Here is an 18,450-nt window from a genome sequence, read left to right on the forward strand (position 1 = left end):
CAAAGCTTTCTCTTTAAAATGATGTATAATAATTGTTGGGTTGGGTTGGAAAAATTTTGAGAAAAGAAATGTTGAAATAAAACTTACATTTTCGTATAAGCTAAAAGTGTCAAAAAAGATGCTACTTTGAAAATTCCTGGAAACCATGTTTATTGAAACTAAGGAATGAGACTTATTTTAAATTAAAGCTGAATGCTTTCTACTTTAAAGTACCGTCGGGACACAAAGGGTTAATTCAGCGATTGGTTATTAGTAATTAAAAAAATTAAGTTATGTCAAATTGATCTCAGCATTATTTTATTTTTTGTGATCAAACTAACAATTTGTTAGTTGTAAAATGTCAAGAGATAAGAAAGTTGCAGATTTTTTCCCTTAACTTTAGAAGGCTATAACTTGGAGGAGAAGAGGTTTTGACCAAAAACTTATATGAACTTAATTTTAATCTTAAAATCTTTCGCATCAATTTAGATACATCCTGTATATATTCGTAATTATATATTCTTTTAGGAAACACCAACGGAAGTAGAACCATCCGATGATGGTAAATATGGCATAATATGGTTTAATCAAATTAAAAATTTAAATGATAAAATTTTATGTTTTAGGTGATACAGATAACATAGATCCATCACAAAAAATAATAACGTTAATTACGGAATCAGAGCCAAAAATTGTATGTTTAAGAAAGAAAAATTTAGGACCGAATTGTCGTACATATAAAATGAGTCACGTGAAACGTAAATACTTATAATTAAAAGAGAATGATTTTTAATTTTTCTCATTTTTCAGCGACCCAAGAAGATGTTACGCAATTAAACGTTTACCATCAATACATTCGCCACATCAACGAACAATTAAATTGTTTAACAACTAAACCATCTTATTGTCTTTGTGTTAATGGTAAACAAGAATGTTCGTTTAAAGAATTCAATGTGAGTGTTTTAATAATGTTTTTATTAAATTATTAATTTTTGCTTTCAATTTTAGATCAGGGATATTAAAGAAAAAGGTAAGAATTGATTTGATTTATTTTTTTGTTGTTGTTATATTTTGTATTCGTTCTTATGAGCAGAAAGGAATCAAATAATTATTTATACCACATTTTTGGAACACATCAACGCCCAAATGGAATGTTTATCGCGATTAAATAGAGAATCATCAGGTTGTTTCTGCGATAACGGCCAACAAAAATGTGAAAAGGATAAAAATTATGTAAGATTTTTTATTTTTTTATTGATTTTTCTCATATTTTTATTATTTTTTAAGGTGATTTATCCGTTGTTTGATAACCATGGTATGTAAATAACTTAAATAATTATTAATTTGATTAATTTAATCATCTTTTAGTTCTTGAAGAGTACGATGTCGACAAAAAATTCACCGGAATAGAAAATCAATTGGAATGTTTCAACGCGTTAAAATCAATATCGATGAAATGTTCTTGTAGAAATGGAGCTATGGAATGTGAACCGGATGAGGTATTTAATTTCTTATAGAATGAATTAATTAAATTAATTATTATTTTATTGTAGGATTTACGAAAACCGGAACCAAATGGTAAATAATTTATTATAATATATCTTCATATATTATTTTTTTTTCTTTTATAGATGAACTTGCTAAAGTAAAACGAAACATCCCCGAGCAATTAAAAACAATTAAAACAATCGAGAGAAAAATGTACTGCATCATTAATAATGGTGCTCCAAGACCTTGTGGGCGAGTTTTTTCACCACAAAAAGTCGTACCAGTTATATCACAAGATGATAAACAATTATTAAAAGTTTATGGCAATTACTTTGATCACATAGAACTCCAACTATCATGCTTTGCAAATATAACTAGTCCTAATTGCATGTGTTCTAATGGAAAATTAGTATGTGGGATTGAAATTGTAAGTTTTTGTTAATTGAAACATTTATAATCAAATAAAATTAACGCAATTATAGGAAAACATGAATGAACGAAGAACTAAGGTTGCCAACACCCTCCAAATTTACGCACTCTTTATAAATTACGTCGAATCTCAATTAAATTGCGTCGAATCTTTAGGTGATAATCAATCTGCTTGTAATTGTGGGATAGAAAAAATGTGTGGAGAAAACCCGCGTCGAAATGTAATAAAAAAGTTTAAATTAATTTCATTTTATTTATTTTTTTTATTTTTAGAAACTTGTTTCACTTGTTGATGCCACAATTTATAGTAACCGAAATATTAATTCGCAACTTAAATGTTTATCTGAATTGAATAACAGAAATGATCGTCAGTGTTACTGCTCAAATGGATTAATGATTTGTGATGAACAATGTAAGATTTAAAAATAAATTAAAATTAAATTAATAAATCTGATTTACTTTTCAGTTGAAAGAAGATGTCCGGAAATTAAATGCCCGAAAAATTCAAAACTTGTTAAAAAATGCGCCGAGTGTTGTCCGGAATGCGAAACTGAACATTGCCTTGTACCAACAACTTTAAGAAATGGTACAGTAAAATTAATCCCGAAACAGGTAAATAAACATAAATAAACGTAAAATTTATTTATTTTATGAGATTTGTTTAGCTTGATGAATCGTGGATGGAAAATATCTGCAAAGAATGTTACTGCAAAAAAGACGATATCGGAACGTACACTCAATGCATACAATACATTTGTCCGGTATTAAACAGTCAAGATATACTTTATAAATACGTAAAGGAAGAAGGAAAATGTTGCCCGCAACCGGTACAAATTGGATGTAAACATAATGAGAGATCATATCCATTAGGATCAATAATTTCAAAAACATTGTGTGAAACATTATCGTGTGTTAAAAATCGTCATGGAGATATTGTAAAACAAATACATAAAACAATTTGCTCTCCATGTCCTAAGGTAAATTAAATTTTCTGTGATATACAGGGTGAGTCAGAAAGAATACAAACAGAGTATTCAATTTTACATAAAAAAGGTACTCTTATTGAAATTGTCTAAGTCTATCGGGTTTCGAATTATTTACTTTTAAATGTTTAAATGTATTTTTTCTTCTAAAATATTTATTTTTTAACATAAGCAAAGTTGGGTTATTTTTCCGCTTATGTTTCGACAATTGCCTGTTAATTGTCAACATTGATCTAATTTTCGTGTGCAATAATCATTTTTACCAACAATAAAGTTATTACCAATGTGAAAATGTCATAATGAGTTTTTTAATAGTGAGAAATCCAGATTTAAGTCCACTGGATTTTTGAAAATGGTTACAATATTCTATTGTTATTAATCAATTGTTTTTGTTATCGATTATTATCGTTACTGATTGCTATAGTTACTGTGTGTTATTGATTTTAAATGTTAACCTTAAAATTACTTTGAAACAATTAAAAGCAGATAACTTGGAAACCAGTAGACTTAGACAATGTAAGCAAGAGTACCTGTTTTGTGCAGAATTGAAAACTCCTTCAGATTTCTGGTTCTAATTCACCATACCTCAACTGACAAAATAGTCATGACTTGATATCTCAAACATACAGTGTGTATCTAGCGCCCTCTACGAGTAATCACAAAACAAATATCAAATTCGTATTTCTCATGCTCGGAAACATCTAACTACCAAATTTTTTGTTAATAGTACAAAAACTTTCAAAATTATCAAGAAATTTCGAAATAAAAATTTAACTTTCAACACCCTGTGTATTAAAAACCACCGACATTTGTATAAGACTGTTAGGTTAAATCGTCATATTTTGGTGTCTAGTGTCTCCGGTATTCCGATTTCCCATTCTTTCTGACTCACCCTGTATATATAATAACTAGTTCTAGGTTTAGTGTTAGTTCTAGTTTTAGTTCGATAAAAATGTGTAACAATCTAACGCTGAATAATAATTAAAACTAGAGCTAATACAAACATGAAAGTAAGTTAGAAGTAACACTAGATCAAGAACTAGAAATATTCGGGATTAGCCGTACGTCTCTTCAAAGCCGAATGATTCTAGTTCCAGATTTAGTGTTAATTCCATTTTTAGTTCAATAAAGATATTCTCACAATCTAGCGCTGAATAATAGTTAAAACTAGAACTAACACTAGACCTAAAACTAGAAAGATTCGAGTTTAGCCGTGCGTCTGAAGACGTCTGAACATGATTCTAGTTCTAGGTCTAGTGTTAGTTCTAGTTTTACAATAGCACTATTACTAGAACTAACACAAGACCTAGAACTAGAATCATTTGGGTTTAGCCGTCTTGAAAGAGGTGCGACTAAATCCAAATGCTTCTAGTTCTCGGTCTAGTGTTAGTTCCAATTTTGAACTATCACTAGAACTAACACAAGACTTAGTGCTAGAGTCATTCGGGTTTAGCCGTCTTGAGAGACGCATGGCTAAACCCGAATGTTTTTATGTAGGTCTAGTGTTAGTTCTAGTTTTACACTAGCACTATCACTAGAACTAACACAAGACCTAGAACTAGAATCATTCGGGTTTAGCCATCTTGAAAGAGGTGCGGCTAAATCCAAATGTTTCTAGTTCTCGGTCTAGTGTTAGTTCCCGTTTTGAACTATCACTAGAACTAACACAAGACTTAGTGCTAGAGTCATTCGGGTTTAGCCGTCTTGAGAGACGCATGGCTAAACCCGAATGTTTTTATGTATGTCTAGTGTTAGTTTAGTGTTAGTTCTAGTTTTACATTAGCACTATCACTAGAACTAACACAAGACCTAGATCTAGAATCATTCGGGTTTAGCCATCTTGAAAGACGTGCGGCTAAATCCAAATGTTTTTAGTTCTCGGTCTAGTGTTAGTTCCAGTTTTACAATAGCACTATTACTAGAACTAGCACAAGACTTAGTCCTAGAGTCATTCGGGTTTAGCCGTCTTGAGAGACGCATGGCTAAACCCGAATGTTTTTATGTAGGTCTAGTGTTAGTTTAGTGTTAGTTCTAGTTTTACACTAGCACTATCACTAGAACTAACACAAGACCTAGAACTAGAATCATTCGGGTTTAGCCATCTTGAAAGACGTGCGGCTAAATCAAAATGTTTCTAGTTCTCGGTCTAGTGTTAGTTCCAGTTTTGCACTAGCACTATCACCAGAATTAACACAAGACCTAGAATCATTCGGGTTTAGCCATCTTGAGAGACGCATGGCTAAATCCGAATGTTTCTAGGTCTAGTGTTAGTTCTAGTTTTAGTTAAATAAAAATTTATAACAAACTAACGCTGAACACTAACTAAAACTAGACCTAACACTAACACTAGATCTAGAACTAGAAATATTCGGGTTTAGCCGTCCGCTTCGTAAGATGGCTAAATCCGAATATTTCTAGTTTTAGATTTGATGTTAGTTTTAGTTCATATCATATACAGTGTCAGCCAAAAAGTCAGCAACACCTTTTCTGTTCCATTGCATCTACGTTTCTGAAATTTAGTTTTTATGGGTGGCCACTTCTGGCCCTCCGGAAGTAGATCTTAACTCCGTTATTTTAAATGGAATGCTATAGTATTTATTGCACCTTTTAATTATATGCAAAAAATATGTTGACCTTGATAAAAGTATTTAGCATTTTTCGTGTTCGAGTTATTTTGATTTTCACCATGCTGTATCTCAGGCAATATTCATTCAACAAACTTCTAACTTGGCACGATTACTCTTCAGATAATACCAAATAGATTGTCATTTGTTATATGTTATAGAGTATCTTATACAGGCTGGTCAAAAAGAGTTTCAGGCATTCCGTGCATGTTTTGAAAAATTTCCCAATATCAGGGAAACTACAATAAAGAGGTATAGACATGTTTACGGATGATTTGTAGAGAATTAAATTCTCTCTGTGATAGGTTAAAAAAATATGGGTCGTTCCATTTAAAATTTTCGACTTTCTTTTCGCCATTGAATGCGGAAAATTTTTGACCAACCTATATAAGATACTGTAATACAGCCAATGACAATCTATTTGACAACATTTGAAGAGTAATCGTGCCAATTTACAGCTTTTTTGAATGAGATATGGAATTTTAAAGATCATGGTATATATCATTGGTCTGACTTAAGACCAATAAGCATATTGCCGGTTCTCTCAAAGGTGATGGAGAAGATTTTATTTGAACAACTTAGCAAATATATTGTAAACAACAGCATTCTGCCGGACCGACAATCTGGTTTTCGCCCTGGGTTCAGTTGCGCGACCGCGCTGGTTGACGTTGTGGATGACATTGTGGGAGCGATAAAATTACCGTTCTTTGTCTGCTTGATTACTCGAAGGCCTTCGACACTTTGAACCATAAAATCTTGCTGTCCAAACTGCACCATATAGGGTTAAAGTGCAAGGCAGTTAATTTACTGGGGAGTTTTTTGGATAATAGGGTGCAACGTGTGAGTGTGGATGGTCGGGTGTCGGAGGCAATGACGGTATCGACAGGTGTCCCACAGGGATCGGTCCTTTTCTCAATATACACTAGCGATTTTCACAAGCATGTATCTTTTTGCAATATGCACCAATATGCCGATGACACTCAGCTTTATGGGTTTTTTGGCGAGGGTGAGGTGGAGGAGGCTGCAGGCGGATAAGTGCTGACCTAGATAATCTTGTGAATGTGTCTCGTCGTCATAATTTATTAATTAACTCAGCAAAAACCGGTGTTATTGTTTTTGGCCCGAAAAAACTTAGGGAAAGAATTAAACCCAAACTTGACATACGCATAGGAAACCAACAATTAACGTGCAAAGATTCAGTTAAAAGTTTGGGAATAATTATTGATGAGAATCTAACTTTCAATGAGTATATTAATAAAAAGATCCGGGCGGCATACTGTCAATTAAAATCCATTTATAACGCGCGTCATTTTCTAACCGGTAGCAGTAAACGTTTACTTTCTGAGAGCCTGGTGTTATCGGGTTTTAACTATGAGGACATGTTGTACTCCTCTTTTCTATCTAAACGTATAGCTCGAAAAATACAAAAAGTACAAAATTCATGTCTGCGACTAATTTTTGGTATAAGGCGACGAGAGCACATTAGTCACAAGTTGATTGAAATAAGCTGGTTAAATATGATCAACCGCAGAAAATTACATTGCGCAACAGCTTATTTCAATATTATAACGACAGGTCGACCACCCTACCTTCGCCGGAAGATACGGTACAGGACGACGTGCACACCCTCAATATTAGGTTTAAGGGAACTCTCACACCACCCATTCACAAACGTCTATTTTTAAAGAAATGCTATTTTCATACCAAATTTCAAAACTGGTTAACGAGATTTCTGGATCTGTAGGACTGTGCACGTCCGTTGCATTACTTAAACGTCGATATAGGGCAGCCTTGTTTTCGGCTCAATGCACCTTTCAGGGTTACCGATGATGTTAATACCTCAGCTCTGCCGTATCTGCCTTATTTGCGCATAAATTCTCTCTTGTTCGTGTTTTCTTTCTCTTTTCATGTTCTTTTCTGTTTTGTCTATGTTTATGTTTATTATTTTTAAGGGGGTGATTGTGGAAGAACGATAGGAGACTATCGAACATCACCTTTTGTTCATAAATTTAAATTTAGATATATAAATTTTTTTTGTATTTTCTATAATATGTACCTATATCGATTTTTGTGAACAATAAACTTGTTTATTATTATTATTATTATTATGGTGAAAAGGTGCAATAAAAACTATAGCATTCCATTTAAAATAACGAAGTTGTGGTCTACTTCCAATTAACCGGAAGTGGGCACAATTTTGCTTCTAAAAGTTTTTTTGTATCGTGCTCTATTTCTCGAGTGTTATCATTATGCCATTAATAACTTGAAAAAGCAACAAATTCATCAAATTTTTACATTTACGTATTTTTCTCAATATTAACGCATTCAAGAGCAAAAGTGCAAGAGAGCAATATTGTTAAAAATAAAATTTGCTACAACTTTTGTTCTAAAAGTTTTTTCGTATCGTGCTTTGTTTCCCGAGTGCTACCATTAACAATAAAAAGTAACAAATTCATCAAATTTTCACATTTTTGTATTTTTCTCAATATTGACGTATCTAAGAGCAAAAGTGCAAGAGAGCAATATTGTTAAAAATAAAATTTGCTACAACTTTTGTTCTAAAAGTTTTTTCGTATCGTGCTTTGTTTCCCGAGTGCTACCATTAACAATAAAAAGTAACAAATTCATCAAATTTTCACATTTTTGTATTTTTCTCAATATTGACGTATCTAAGAGCAAAAGTGCAAGAGAGCAATATTGTTAAAAATAAAATTTGCTACAACTTTTGTTCTAAAAGATTTTTTGTATCGTGCTTTGTTTCCCGAGTGTTACCATTAACAATAAAAAGTAACAAATTCATCAAATTTTCACATTTTTGTATTTTTCTCAATATTGACGTATCTAAGAGCAAAAGTGCAAGAGAGCAATATTGTTAAAAATAAAATTTGCTACAACTTTTGTTCTAAAAGATTTTTTGTATCGTGCTTTGTTTCCCGAGTGTTACCATTAACAATAAAAAGTAACAAATTCATCAAATTTTCACATTTTTGTATTTTTCTCTATATTGACGTATCTAAGAGCAAAAGTACTAGAGAGCAGTTTTGTTAAGAATAAAATTTGCTACAACTTTTGTTCTAAAAGTTTTTTTGTATCGTGCTCTATTTCTCGAGTGTTATCATTATGCCATTAATAACTTGAAAAAGCAACAAATTTATCAAATTTTTACATTTACGTATTTTTCTCAATATTAACGCATTCAAGAGCAAAAGTGCAAGAGAGCAATATTGTTAAAAATAAAATTTGCTACAACTTTTGTTCTAAAAGTTTTTTTGTATCGTGCTTTGTTTCCCGAGTGCTACCATTAACAATAAAAAGTAACAAATTCATCAAATTTTCACATTTTTGTATTTTTCTCTATATTGACGTATCTAAGAGCAAAAGTACTAGAGAGCAGTTTTGTTAAGAATAAAATTTGCTACAACTTTTGTTCTAAAAGTTTTTTTGTATCGTGCTTTGTTTGCCGAGTGCTACCATTAACAATAAAAAGTAACAAATTCATCAAATTTTCACATTTTTGTATTTTTCTCTATATTGACGTATCTAAGAGCAAAAGTACTAGAGAGCAGTTTTGTTAAGAATAAAATTTGCTACAACTTTTGTTCTAAAAGTTTTTTTGTATCGTGCTCTATTTCTCGAGTGTTATCATTATGCCATTAATAACTTGAAAAAGCAACAAATTTATCAAATTTTTACATTTACGTATTTTTCTCAATATTGACGTATCTAAGAGCAAAAGTGCAAGAGAGCAATATTGTTTTATTTGACGAACACTGTATAGTATATTTTATTTATATTTTTCGTACTAATTTTCTTAATAATAATATTTTTTTAATTAGGGTTTCAATTACACTCCATCGACTACTCATTGTTGCGGAGAATGTACTGCAATGGGTTGTATGTATAACAACGAAATTAAACAATTAGGAGATGTTTGGTATACTGAAGATAAATGTTATAAAGTGATATGTACTCAAGTAAATGGTAGATGGATATTATCAAGACAACGTAAAATATGTCGTCCAATCCGTAACTGTAATGGAATCATAGAAAAACGCGAATGTTGCAATTATTGTAACACTTCAGTTCTTTAATATTTTAGTACTATAATAATTGTGAGGAAAAAGTGTATTCAAATTTTATTTTAAATAAATATGTATTAATTTTGTAGCATCAATCAGTTTTTGATTAGCTTAGAAAGCAACGATATAAAATATCTAGAAATTGAAATTTGTGTCAGCTACAATCTATTTGACTGATAGCCAATCAATACCTAATAACCGTGGATTCGATTACCCATCTAGATATTTCATATTATAGACAAGATAATTAACTGTTGCTCTCTCCAACGCATAACGATAATTTTTCCATTTAAAATTAAGTTTCTTGTTGCGTTATTAATTCTTCGATCTTTTAATTTTCCAACATTTAATTTTAGTAATTGCAATTTCTTGTAAAACTTTAACATATCCCCTTCATTATTTAATTTAAGTTTCTTACCTAGAAACACTCTAACGAAGCCAATTAGCAACAACGTAATAAACTTTTAGCGTCAAACTTACGTAAGAAATTAATTAAGGAAAAGTTTCCAGACGGAAAGCTCAATGTCATCCCGTTAAACGTGTTTCGACTCGTCTCATATTCTGAAACGTTGACAAAAAAATTATAGAAGTATTACGATTCGATCGTAAATTGGCAATAATCTCACATTGAGGACCAAGTCTAAAGCTGAAAGAGTTCGCCGACTGATATATTATTGATTAAGGGTTTTTTTTTCAATCAACACGTCTGAATAGACGATAAACAAGTTCAACGGACACAAACAAGGGATTTTTTTCTCAACATCCAACTAAATGTATGGAAATTTACCGTCACGGATTTTTTAACGGTGCTTTTTTTGTCAAACGATTTAAAACGTTTCGGTTTAAAACCCAAAGGGGAAAGAGAGTATCCCATTCAGTATAAATTGGAAAACACAACAAGAATTTATTGATGGAGTCAGAGGGTTTTCCCTTAATTTAACTTAATATAACACCTTTGCCTTTGTCAGTTTCAATTTGAACCCTTCCTAATCCGTCTTAATACCTATCGTAACTTTAACGATTTTACGTCAAAGTTCATTGCTTCTTCTATTTACTTTGTTAAGTTGCATTTAGTAATTTTATCTATTTAATTCAAAATGTTTGATTTAATTATTAAATGATTCATCTCATTTTTTATAATCATCGTTGTTCTGATTTTTTAAATCCAACTCTGCATGTTTGATTATTATAGATATGAAATATAAATTTTAAAAGATCGTATTTCATGAACGAATTGAGATATCATCATGAAATAAAGATCATTTTAAAGCTAATTTGATGAAGATTTAATGTGCCATAAATAATTTCTTGTTTTCCATAAACATCGTTGTTATGGTTTTTTAAATCAAACTCTTCATATTCGATTTTTTAGATTTAAAATATAAATTTTAAAAAATCGTATCTCATGAACGAATTGAGATATCATCATGAAATAAAGATCATTTTAAAGCAAATTTGATGAAGATTTAATGTGCCATAAATAATTTTTTATTTTCCATAAACATCGTTTTTATGGTTTTTTAAACCCAACTCTGCATGTTTGATTGTTATAAATATGAAATATAAATTTTAAAAGATCGTATCTCAAGAACGAATTGAGATATCACGATGAAATAAAGAACATCTTAAAGCAAATTTAACGAAAGGTGAATGTGCCATAAATAATTTCCTATTTTCCATAAACATCGTTGTTATGGTTTTTTAAATCAAACTCTTCATATTCGATTTTTTAGATTTAAAATATAAATTTAAAAAAATCGTATCTCATGGACGAATTGAGATATCATCATAAAATACAGATCATTTTAAAGCAAATTTGATGAAGATGTAATGTGCCATAAATAATTTTTTATTTTCCATAAATATCCTTTTTATGGTTTTTTAAACCCAACTCTGCTTTTTTGATTGTTATAGATATAAATTATAAATTTTAAGAAATCGTATCTCAAAAACGGATTGAGATATCATGATGAAATAAAGAACATCTTGAAGCAAATTTAACGAAAGGTGAATGTGCCATAAATAATTTCTTATTGTCCATAAACATCGTTGTTATGGTTTTTTAAATCAAACTCTTCATATTCGATTTTTTAGATTTAAAATATAAATTTAAAAAAATCGTATCTCATGAACGAATTGAGATATCATCATGAAATAAAGATCATTTTAAAGCAAATTTGATGAAGATTTAATGTGCCATAAATAATTTTTTATTTTCCATAAACATCGTTTTTATGGTTTTTTAAACCCAACTTTGCATGTTTGATTGTTGTAGATATGTAATATAAATTTTAAAGAATCGTATCTCAAGAATAAATTGAGATATCACGATGAAATAAAGAACATCTTAAAGCAAATTTAACGAAAGATGAATGTGCCATAAATAATTTCTTATTATCCATAAACATCGTTGTTATGGTTTTTTAAATCAAACTCTTCATATTCGATTTTTTAGATTTAAAATATAAATTTTAAAAAATCGTATCTCATGAACGAATTGAGATATCATCATAAAATAAAGATCATTTTAAAGCAAATTCGATGAAGATTTAATGTGCCATAAATAATTTTTTATTTTCCATAAATATCGTTTTTATGGTTTTTTAAACCCAACTCTGCATGTTTGATTGTTGTAGATATGAAATATAAATTTTAAAAAATCGTATCTCAAGAACGAATTGAGATATCACGATGAAATAAAGAACATCTTGAAGCAAATTTAACGAAAGGGGAATGTGCCATAAATAATTTCTTATTATCCATAAACATCGTTGTTATGGTTTTTTAAATCAAACTCTTCATATTCGATTTTTTAGATTTAAAATATAAATTTTTAAAAATCGTATCTCATGAACGAATTGAGATATCATCATGAAATAAAGATCATTTTAAAGCAAATTTGATGAAGATGTAATGTGCCATAAATAATTTTTTATTTTCCATAAATATCGTTTTTATGGTTTTTTAAACCCAACTCTGCATGTTTGATTGTTATAGATATGAAATATAAATTTTAAAAAATCGTATCTCAAGAACGAATTGAGATATCATGATGAAATAAAGAACATCTTGAAGCAAATTTAACGAAAGATCAATGTGCCATAAATAATTTCTTATTATCCATAAACATCGTTGTTATGGTTTTTTAAATCAAACTCTTCATTCGATTTTTTAGATTTAAAATATAAATTTTAAAAAATGGTATCTCATGAACGAATTGAGATATCATCATGAAATAAAGATCATTTTAAAGCAAATTTGATGAAGATTTAATGTGCCATAAATAATTTCTTATTTTCCATAAACATCGTTGTTATGGTTTTTTAAATCAAACTCTGCACATTTGATTTTTAGATTTGAAGTATAAAACTTCAAATAATCATATTTCAAGAACGAATTGAGATATCATGATGAAATAAAAAGCAATTTAAAGCAAATTTACTTAGTATTTAATAAGTTAAAGATCATTTCGTCAAATCTTCAAATTTCAGATTTATGAATTTTTGAACGTAATCATGTATAACCTTCAACATAAATGTTAGGGTAATTGTAACATCTAATTATTGAGATATTAAACGAATTAAAAACGTTTTGATTACCCAAGATGAAACACAATTTATGGTAAAAAGTAACAAAATCACTTTTAAATCAATTTGTATCGTTTGAATGAATTCAGCCTGATTGTAGATGTTAAAGTAAAAAGTTTCTTGGTCTAAGTGCGTTCTCGAAGACGAAGTAAGGAAAGCAATGGTCTCAATCTGTACACGCCACTTCGACACAAATCAACTGACGAATTTCTGCGGACGAAAGATTGTTCGATACATTACAATGCGAATCGAAACTGGAAACCTCTTTGTGCGATGTGAAATCTGGTAATGGGGTACCGAGATTGAAGTATAATTTTATTTCATGTAATATTGTGTAAATATCTAATAAATAAATCTAAATAAGAAAAGTTAATTAAATGAAAGAGAATACGAATCCGGTTTAACCGAAAGTCCATCTTAAATGTAAACGAACCGTGCAAAGTAACCAGAGTTGCCGATTAACAACTTGCTTGTTTTTGTGGGTTCGGAAACTTCGCTACACAAACTGTCTTTGTAAGACAACCGAGATTTACTCTCGCCATTATCTGGAGTGGTGACAATTCGTAAACAATGTTGAATATTGTTATTAACACAAACGAATAGGAATAAAACTCTTTCAACAAAAGATAATGGTAAAGCTCTAGTTAAGGAATACATGACTGTAAATTGTGTACGGATGATCGACAAGAAATGAAAGCCCCATTATTAAGGAAATTGTTTCCAAGAACTTGCATTACAATGACATGAAACATTAACGACATAGACTCCCGAAGATTACAATTCTTGCAGGATACTGATTTATTTTCATCTAGAATAGTGTTTTAGATTTTATAATTTCATTTCTCTTAATAAAAATCAAAAATATCACGGAATTTATATTAGAAAGAAGTGGGTCGATTTAATTTTTTCGTTAAAAGCACGTAGCACGAGATTCCGAAGTGGCCGAGAATTGAAACGTATAAATTCTAATCGATAGCAGAGCTAAAGCTTCGACATCGATTACCCAGCATTAAATACCTACTTGAATGTTCTTATAACAAACAATATTACGTTTTATTTACATATTATTCAGCTCAAAATTGCCCAAGCATGATATTTCCGGTCGAATAGTTTAATTTCAAGATGAAATTTGTGTTAATTTTATTTATTATGTTTAATTATTGTATCAAATTATTAATTAAATTTAGTGAGGAAAACGCGTTAGACCGGAACGATGTTCCTTCATGTTGAAACTCCATAGATGATGTTTGTGTAATTAATAGGACTGTTTCTATAATATCTTTGGGGGTTAACGCTCATTACTTAATAAAATAACACCTAAAATATTTTATCTTCGTTACCATCTTTTTCTTCTTGCGACTTTGTGAAAGAAGAAATCTATATGGTGATCTCTTATAGGACATTGAGTTTTATCTATAAAGTTATGTCTCAAAGAAGGTTTTTAACGTGGATACGACGTCTACCACTATCTTTTATTAATGGATCAACAAAAATGTGGGGAGTTATTTTATGTTAAAAATTTCAGTCTATATTTTAACCTCTTAGTTTTTTAGGCTTTACCCTTTTATTGACCCTTTTAATCTTACCCTTCCTAATGATACCTCCTCTTATTGTCTTTCTGGGTCAACCAGAAACATTCTCTTGAGTATCCTTACATTCTGCTTCGTCTCCATTCGATTAATAAATTGTAATTGCTCATAAATATTAAGGGGGAAGATATATTTAATAATTTCCTTGTCCTTTATATGATAAAAATATATCTCTAAAACTTTTCAAAATGAATGGCAAATGGTAATTGTCTTGAGGAAGGCTTCATTTAAAAAAAATCAATATTTTAAGAACTACAACGTATTTTGAAAAATCGCTTCTTTTGTTGGAAAGCCCATATTTTGAGGTAGCTATGATGATAATTTGATAATGATTTACTGAAATCCTGATTTATTATGATTTTATGAAAATTTAGTGGAAATAATAGTTCTCCCTAGAAAATGAAAAAAACCGCGTTGTTTTTAAAAATTAATATCTCAAAAACTAGAAGATATTTTAAAAATCCGTTTCTTACCTTGGAAAGCTTATAAATTGTATAACAAATGTTGATAATTTCGTAATAATTTATTGAAATCTCGATTTGTTATGATTTTTTGAAAATGATTATTTATCCCGAAAAATGAGAAAGTGCTTTATCATGTTTAAAAAGTCATATCTCAAAAACTAATGGATATTTTAAAAATACGTTTCTTTCTTTGGAAAGCTTATAATTTGTGTAACAAATGCTGATAATTTCGTAATAATTTATTAAAATCCCGATTTGTTATGATTTTTTGAAAATGATTGTTTATTTCGAAAAATGAGAAAGTGCTTTAGCATGTTTAAAAAGGCATATCTCAAAAACAAATGGGTATTTTAAAAATTCGTTTCTTTCCTTGGAAAGCTTATGATTTGTATAACAAATGCTGATAATTTTGTAATGATTTATTGAAATCCCGATTTGTTATGATTTTTTGAAAATGATTGCTTATCCCGAAAAATGAGAAAGTGCTTTATCATGTTTAAGAAGTCATATCTCAAAAACTAATGGATGTTTTAAAAATTTGTTTCTTTCCTTGGAAAGCTTATGATTTGTATAACAAATGCTGATAATTTTGTAATGATTTATTGAAATCCCGATTTGTTATGATTTTTTAAAAATGATTGTTTATCCCGAAAAATGAGAAAGTGCTTTATCATCTTTAAAAAGTCATATCTCAAAAACTAATGGATATTTTAAAAATACGTTTCTTTCTTTGGAAAGCTTATAATTTGTGTAACAAATGCTGATAATTTCGTAATAATTTATTAAAATCCCGATTTGTTATGATTTTTTGAAAATGATTGTTTATTTCGAAAAATGAGAAAGTGCTTTAGCATGTTTAAAAAGGCATATCTCAAAAACTAATGGGTATTTTAAAAATTCGTTTCTTTCCTTGGAAAGCTTATGATTTGTATAACAAATGCTGATAATTTTGTAATGATTTATTGAAATCCCGATTTGTTATGATTTTTTGAAAATGATTGCTTATCCCGAAAAATGAGAAAGTGCTTTATCATGTTTAAGAAGTCATATCTCAAAAACTAATGGATGTTTTAAAAATTTGTTTCTTTCCTTGGAAAGCTTATGATTTGTATAACAAATGCTGATAATTTTGTAATGATTTATTGAAATCCCGATTTGTTATGATTTTTTAAAAATGATTGTTTATCCCGAAAAATGAGAAAGTGCTTTATCATCTTTAAAAAGTCATATCTCAAAAACTAATGGATATTTTAAAAATACGTTTCTTTCTTTGGAAAGCTTATAATTTGTGTAACAAATGCTGATAATTTCGTAATAATTTATTAAAATCCCGATTTGTTATGATTTTTTGAAAATGATTGTTTATTTCGAAAAATGAGAAAGTGCTTTAGCATGTTTAAAAAGGCATATCTCAAAAACTAATGGGTATTTTAAAAATTCGTTTCTTTCCTTGGAAAGCTTATGATTTGTATAACAAATGCTGATAATTTTGTAATGATTTATTGAAATCCCGATTTGTTATGATTTTTTGAAAATGATTGTTTATCCCGAAAAATGAGAAAGTGCTTTATCATGTTTAAGAAGTCATATCTCAAAAACTAATGGATGTTTTAAAAATTTGTTTCTTTCCTTGGAAAGCTTATGATTTGTATAACAAATGCTGATAATTTTGTAATGATTTATTGAAATCCCGATTTGTTATGATTTTTTGAAAATGATTGCTTATCCCGAAAAATGAGAAAGTGCTTTATCATCTTTAAAAAATCATATCTCAAAAACTAATAGATATTTTAAAAATCTATTTCTTTCCTTGGAAAGCTTATGATTTGTATAACGAATGCTGATAATTTTGTCATGATTTATTGAAATCCCGATTTTTTATGATTTTTTGAAAATGATTGTTTATTCCGAAAAATGAGAAAGTGCTTAATCATGTTTAAAAAGGCATATCTCAAAAACTAATGGGTATTTTAAAAATTCGTTTCTTTCCTTGGAAAGCTTATGATTTGTATAACGAATGCTGATAATTTTGTCATGATTTATTGAAATCCCGATTTTTTATGATTTTTTGAAAATGATTGTTTATTCCGAAAAATGAGAAAGTGCTTTATCGTGTTTAAAAAGTTATATCTCAAGAACTAATGGATATTTTAAAGGTTTGTTTTTTTCCTTGGAAAGCTTATGATTTGTATAACAAATGCTGATAATTTTGTAATGATTTATTAGAATCCCGATTTGTTATGATTTTTTAAAAATGATTGTTTATCCCGAAAAATGAGAAAGTGTTTTATCATATTTAAAAAGTCATATCTCAAAAGCTAATGGATATTTTAAAAATCCGTTTCTTACCTTGGAAAGCTTATAAGTTGTATAACAAATGCTGATAATTTTGTAATGATTTATTAAAATCCCGATTTGTTATGATTTTTTGAAAATGATTGCTTATCCAGAAAAATGAGAAATTGCTTTGTCATGTTTAAAAAGTTATATCTCAAAAACTAATGGATGTTTTAAAAATTCGTTTCTTTCCTTGGAAAGCTTATAATTTGTTTAACAAATGCTAATAATTTCGTAATGATTTATTGAAATCCCGATTTGTTATGATTTTTTGAAAATGATTGTTTATCCCGAAAAATGAGAAAGTGTTTTATCATGTTTAAAAAGTCATATCTCAAAAACAAATAGATATTTTAAAAATCCGTTTCTTTTCTTGGAAAGCTTACTATATGTATATTAAATGCTGATAATTTTATAATGATTTATTGAAACTCAAATTTTTTATGATACTTTAAAAATAGGTTACAGAATCGAATATTTTGAAAATGTGTTAAATGTTAAAATGATATCAACTATAAACCAGCGAAAATGAATAATCGATTGTGAACGGTAAATTACTTGATTTGAATGTGAAAATTAATACGAGACTATGGTAAATTTATACTGACGTGGACATTATGAATAAATTTTCCGAGTCATTTGTTCGATCGGTTTATCGGCGATATTAATCGAAATACTATTCCTCTTCTTTTATAACTGAAAGTTTAAATTCTCCAAACACGAAAAATAAAAATAAAAATAAAAATAGAGTTTATTAAACTTTTTGTGTTGGTAAAATTGTTCGGATAAGTGATACACAGGCAATCATAAAATAAAACAGCCCGACCTAAAAATTATGGGTCACCACACCTTTTACAAACCGCTGTAATTGGAACAGTAAACATAAACTTC

General features: G+C 29.2%; 1 protein-coding gene across 1 annotated transcript in view; it reads left to right on the forward strand.

The window, feature by feature from the left end:
- Positions 1 to 9,677, forward strand: part of LOC111415360 (mucin-2-like) — a 34,796-nt gene extending 25,119 nt beyond the window's left edge. Inside the window, exons 29-42 of the mRNA XM_071193910.1 lie at positions 508 to 541; positions 606 to 737; positions 790 to 932; positions 988 to 1,009; positions 1,073 to 1,212; positions 1,267 to 1,294; positions 1,348 to 1,478; positions 1,533 to 1,557; positions 1,611 to 1,894; positions 1,950 to 2,117; positions 2,170 to 2,308; positions 2,363 to 2,508; positions 2,562 to 2,873; positions 9,340 to 9,677. Of these exons, the coding sequence (XP_071050011.1) occupies positions 508 to 541; positions 606 to 737; positions 790 to 932; positions 988 to 1,009; positions 1,073 to 1,212; positions 1,267 to 1,294; positions 1,348 to 1,478; positions 1,533 to 1,557; positions 1,611 to 1,894; positions 1,950 to 2,117; positions 2,170 to 2,308; positions 2,363 to 2,508; positions 2,562 to 2,873; positions 9,340 to 9,594 (1,959 nt within the window). The 3' untranslated portion in view covers positions 9,595 to 9,677. The remainder of the gene's footprint in view (positions 1 to 507; positions 542 to 605; positions 738 to 789; positions 933 to 987; positions 1,010 to 1,072; positions 1,213 to 1,266; positions 1,295 to 1,347; positions 1,479 to 1,532; positions 1,558 to 1,610; positions 1,895 to 1,949; positions 2,118 to 2,169; positions 2,309 to 2,362; positions 2,509 to 2,561; positions 2,874 to 9,339) is intronic.
- The last annotated feature ends 8,773 nt before the right edge of the window (positions 9,678 to 18,450 follow it).

The sequence above is a fragment of the Onthophagus taurus genome, chromosome 2 (assembly GCF_036711975.1).
Source record: "Onthophagus taurus isolate NC chromosome 2, IU_Otau_3.0, whole genome shotgun sequence".
Taxonomy (NCBI): domain Eukaryota; kingdom Metazoa; phylum Arthropoda; class Insecta; order Coleoptera; family Scarabaeidae; genus Onthophagus; species Onthophagus taurus.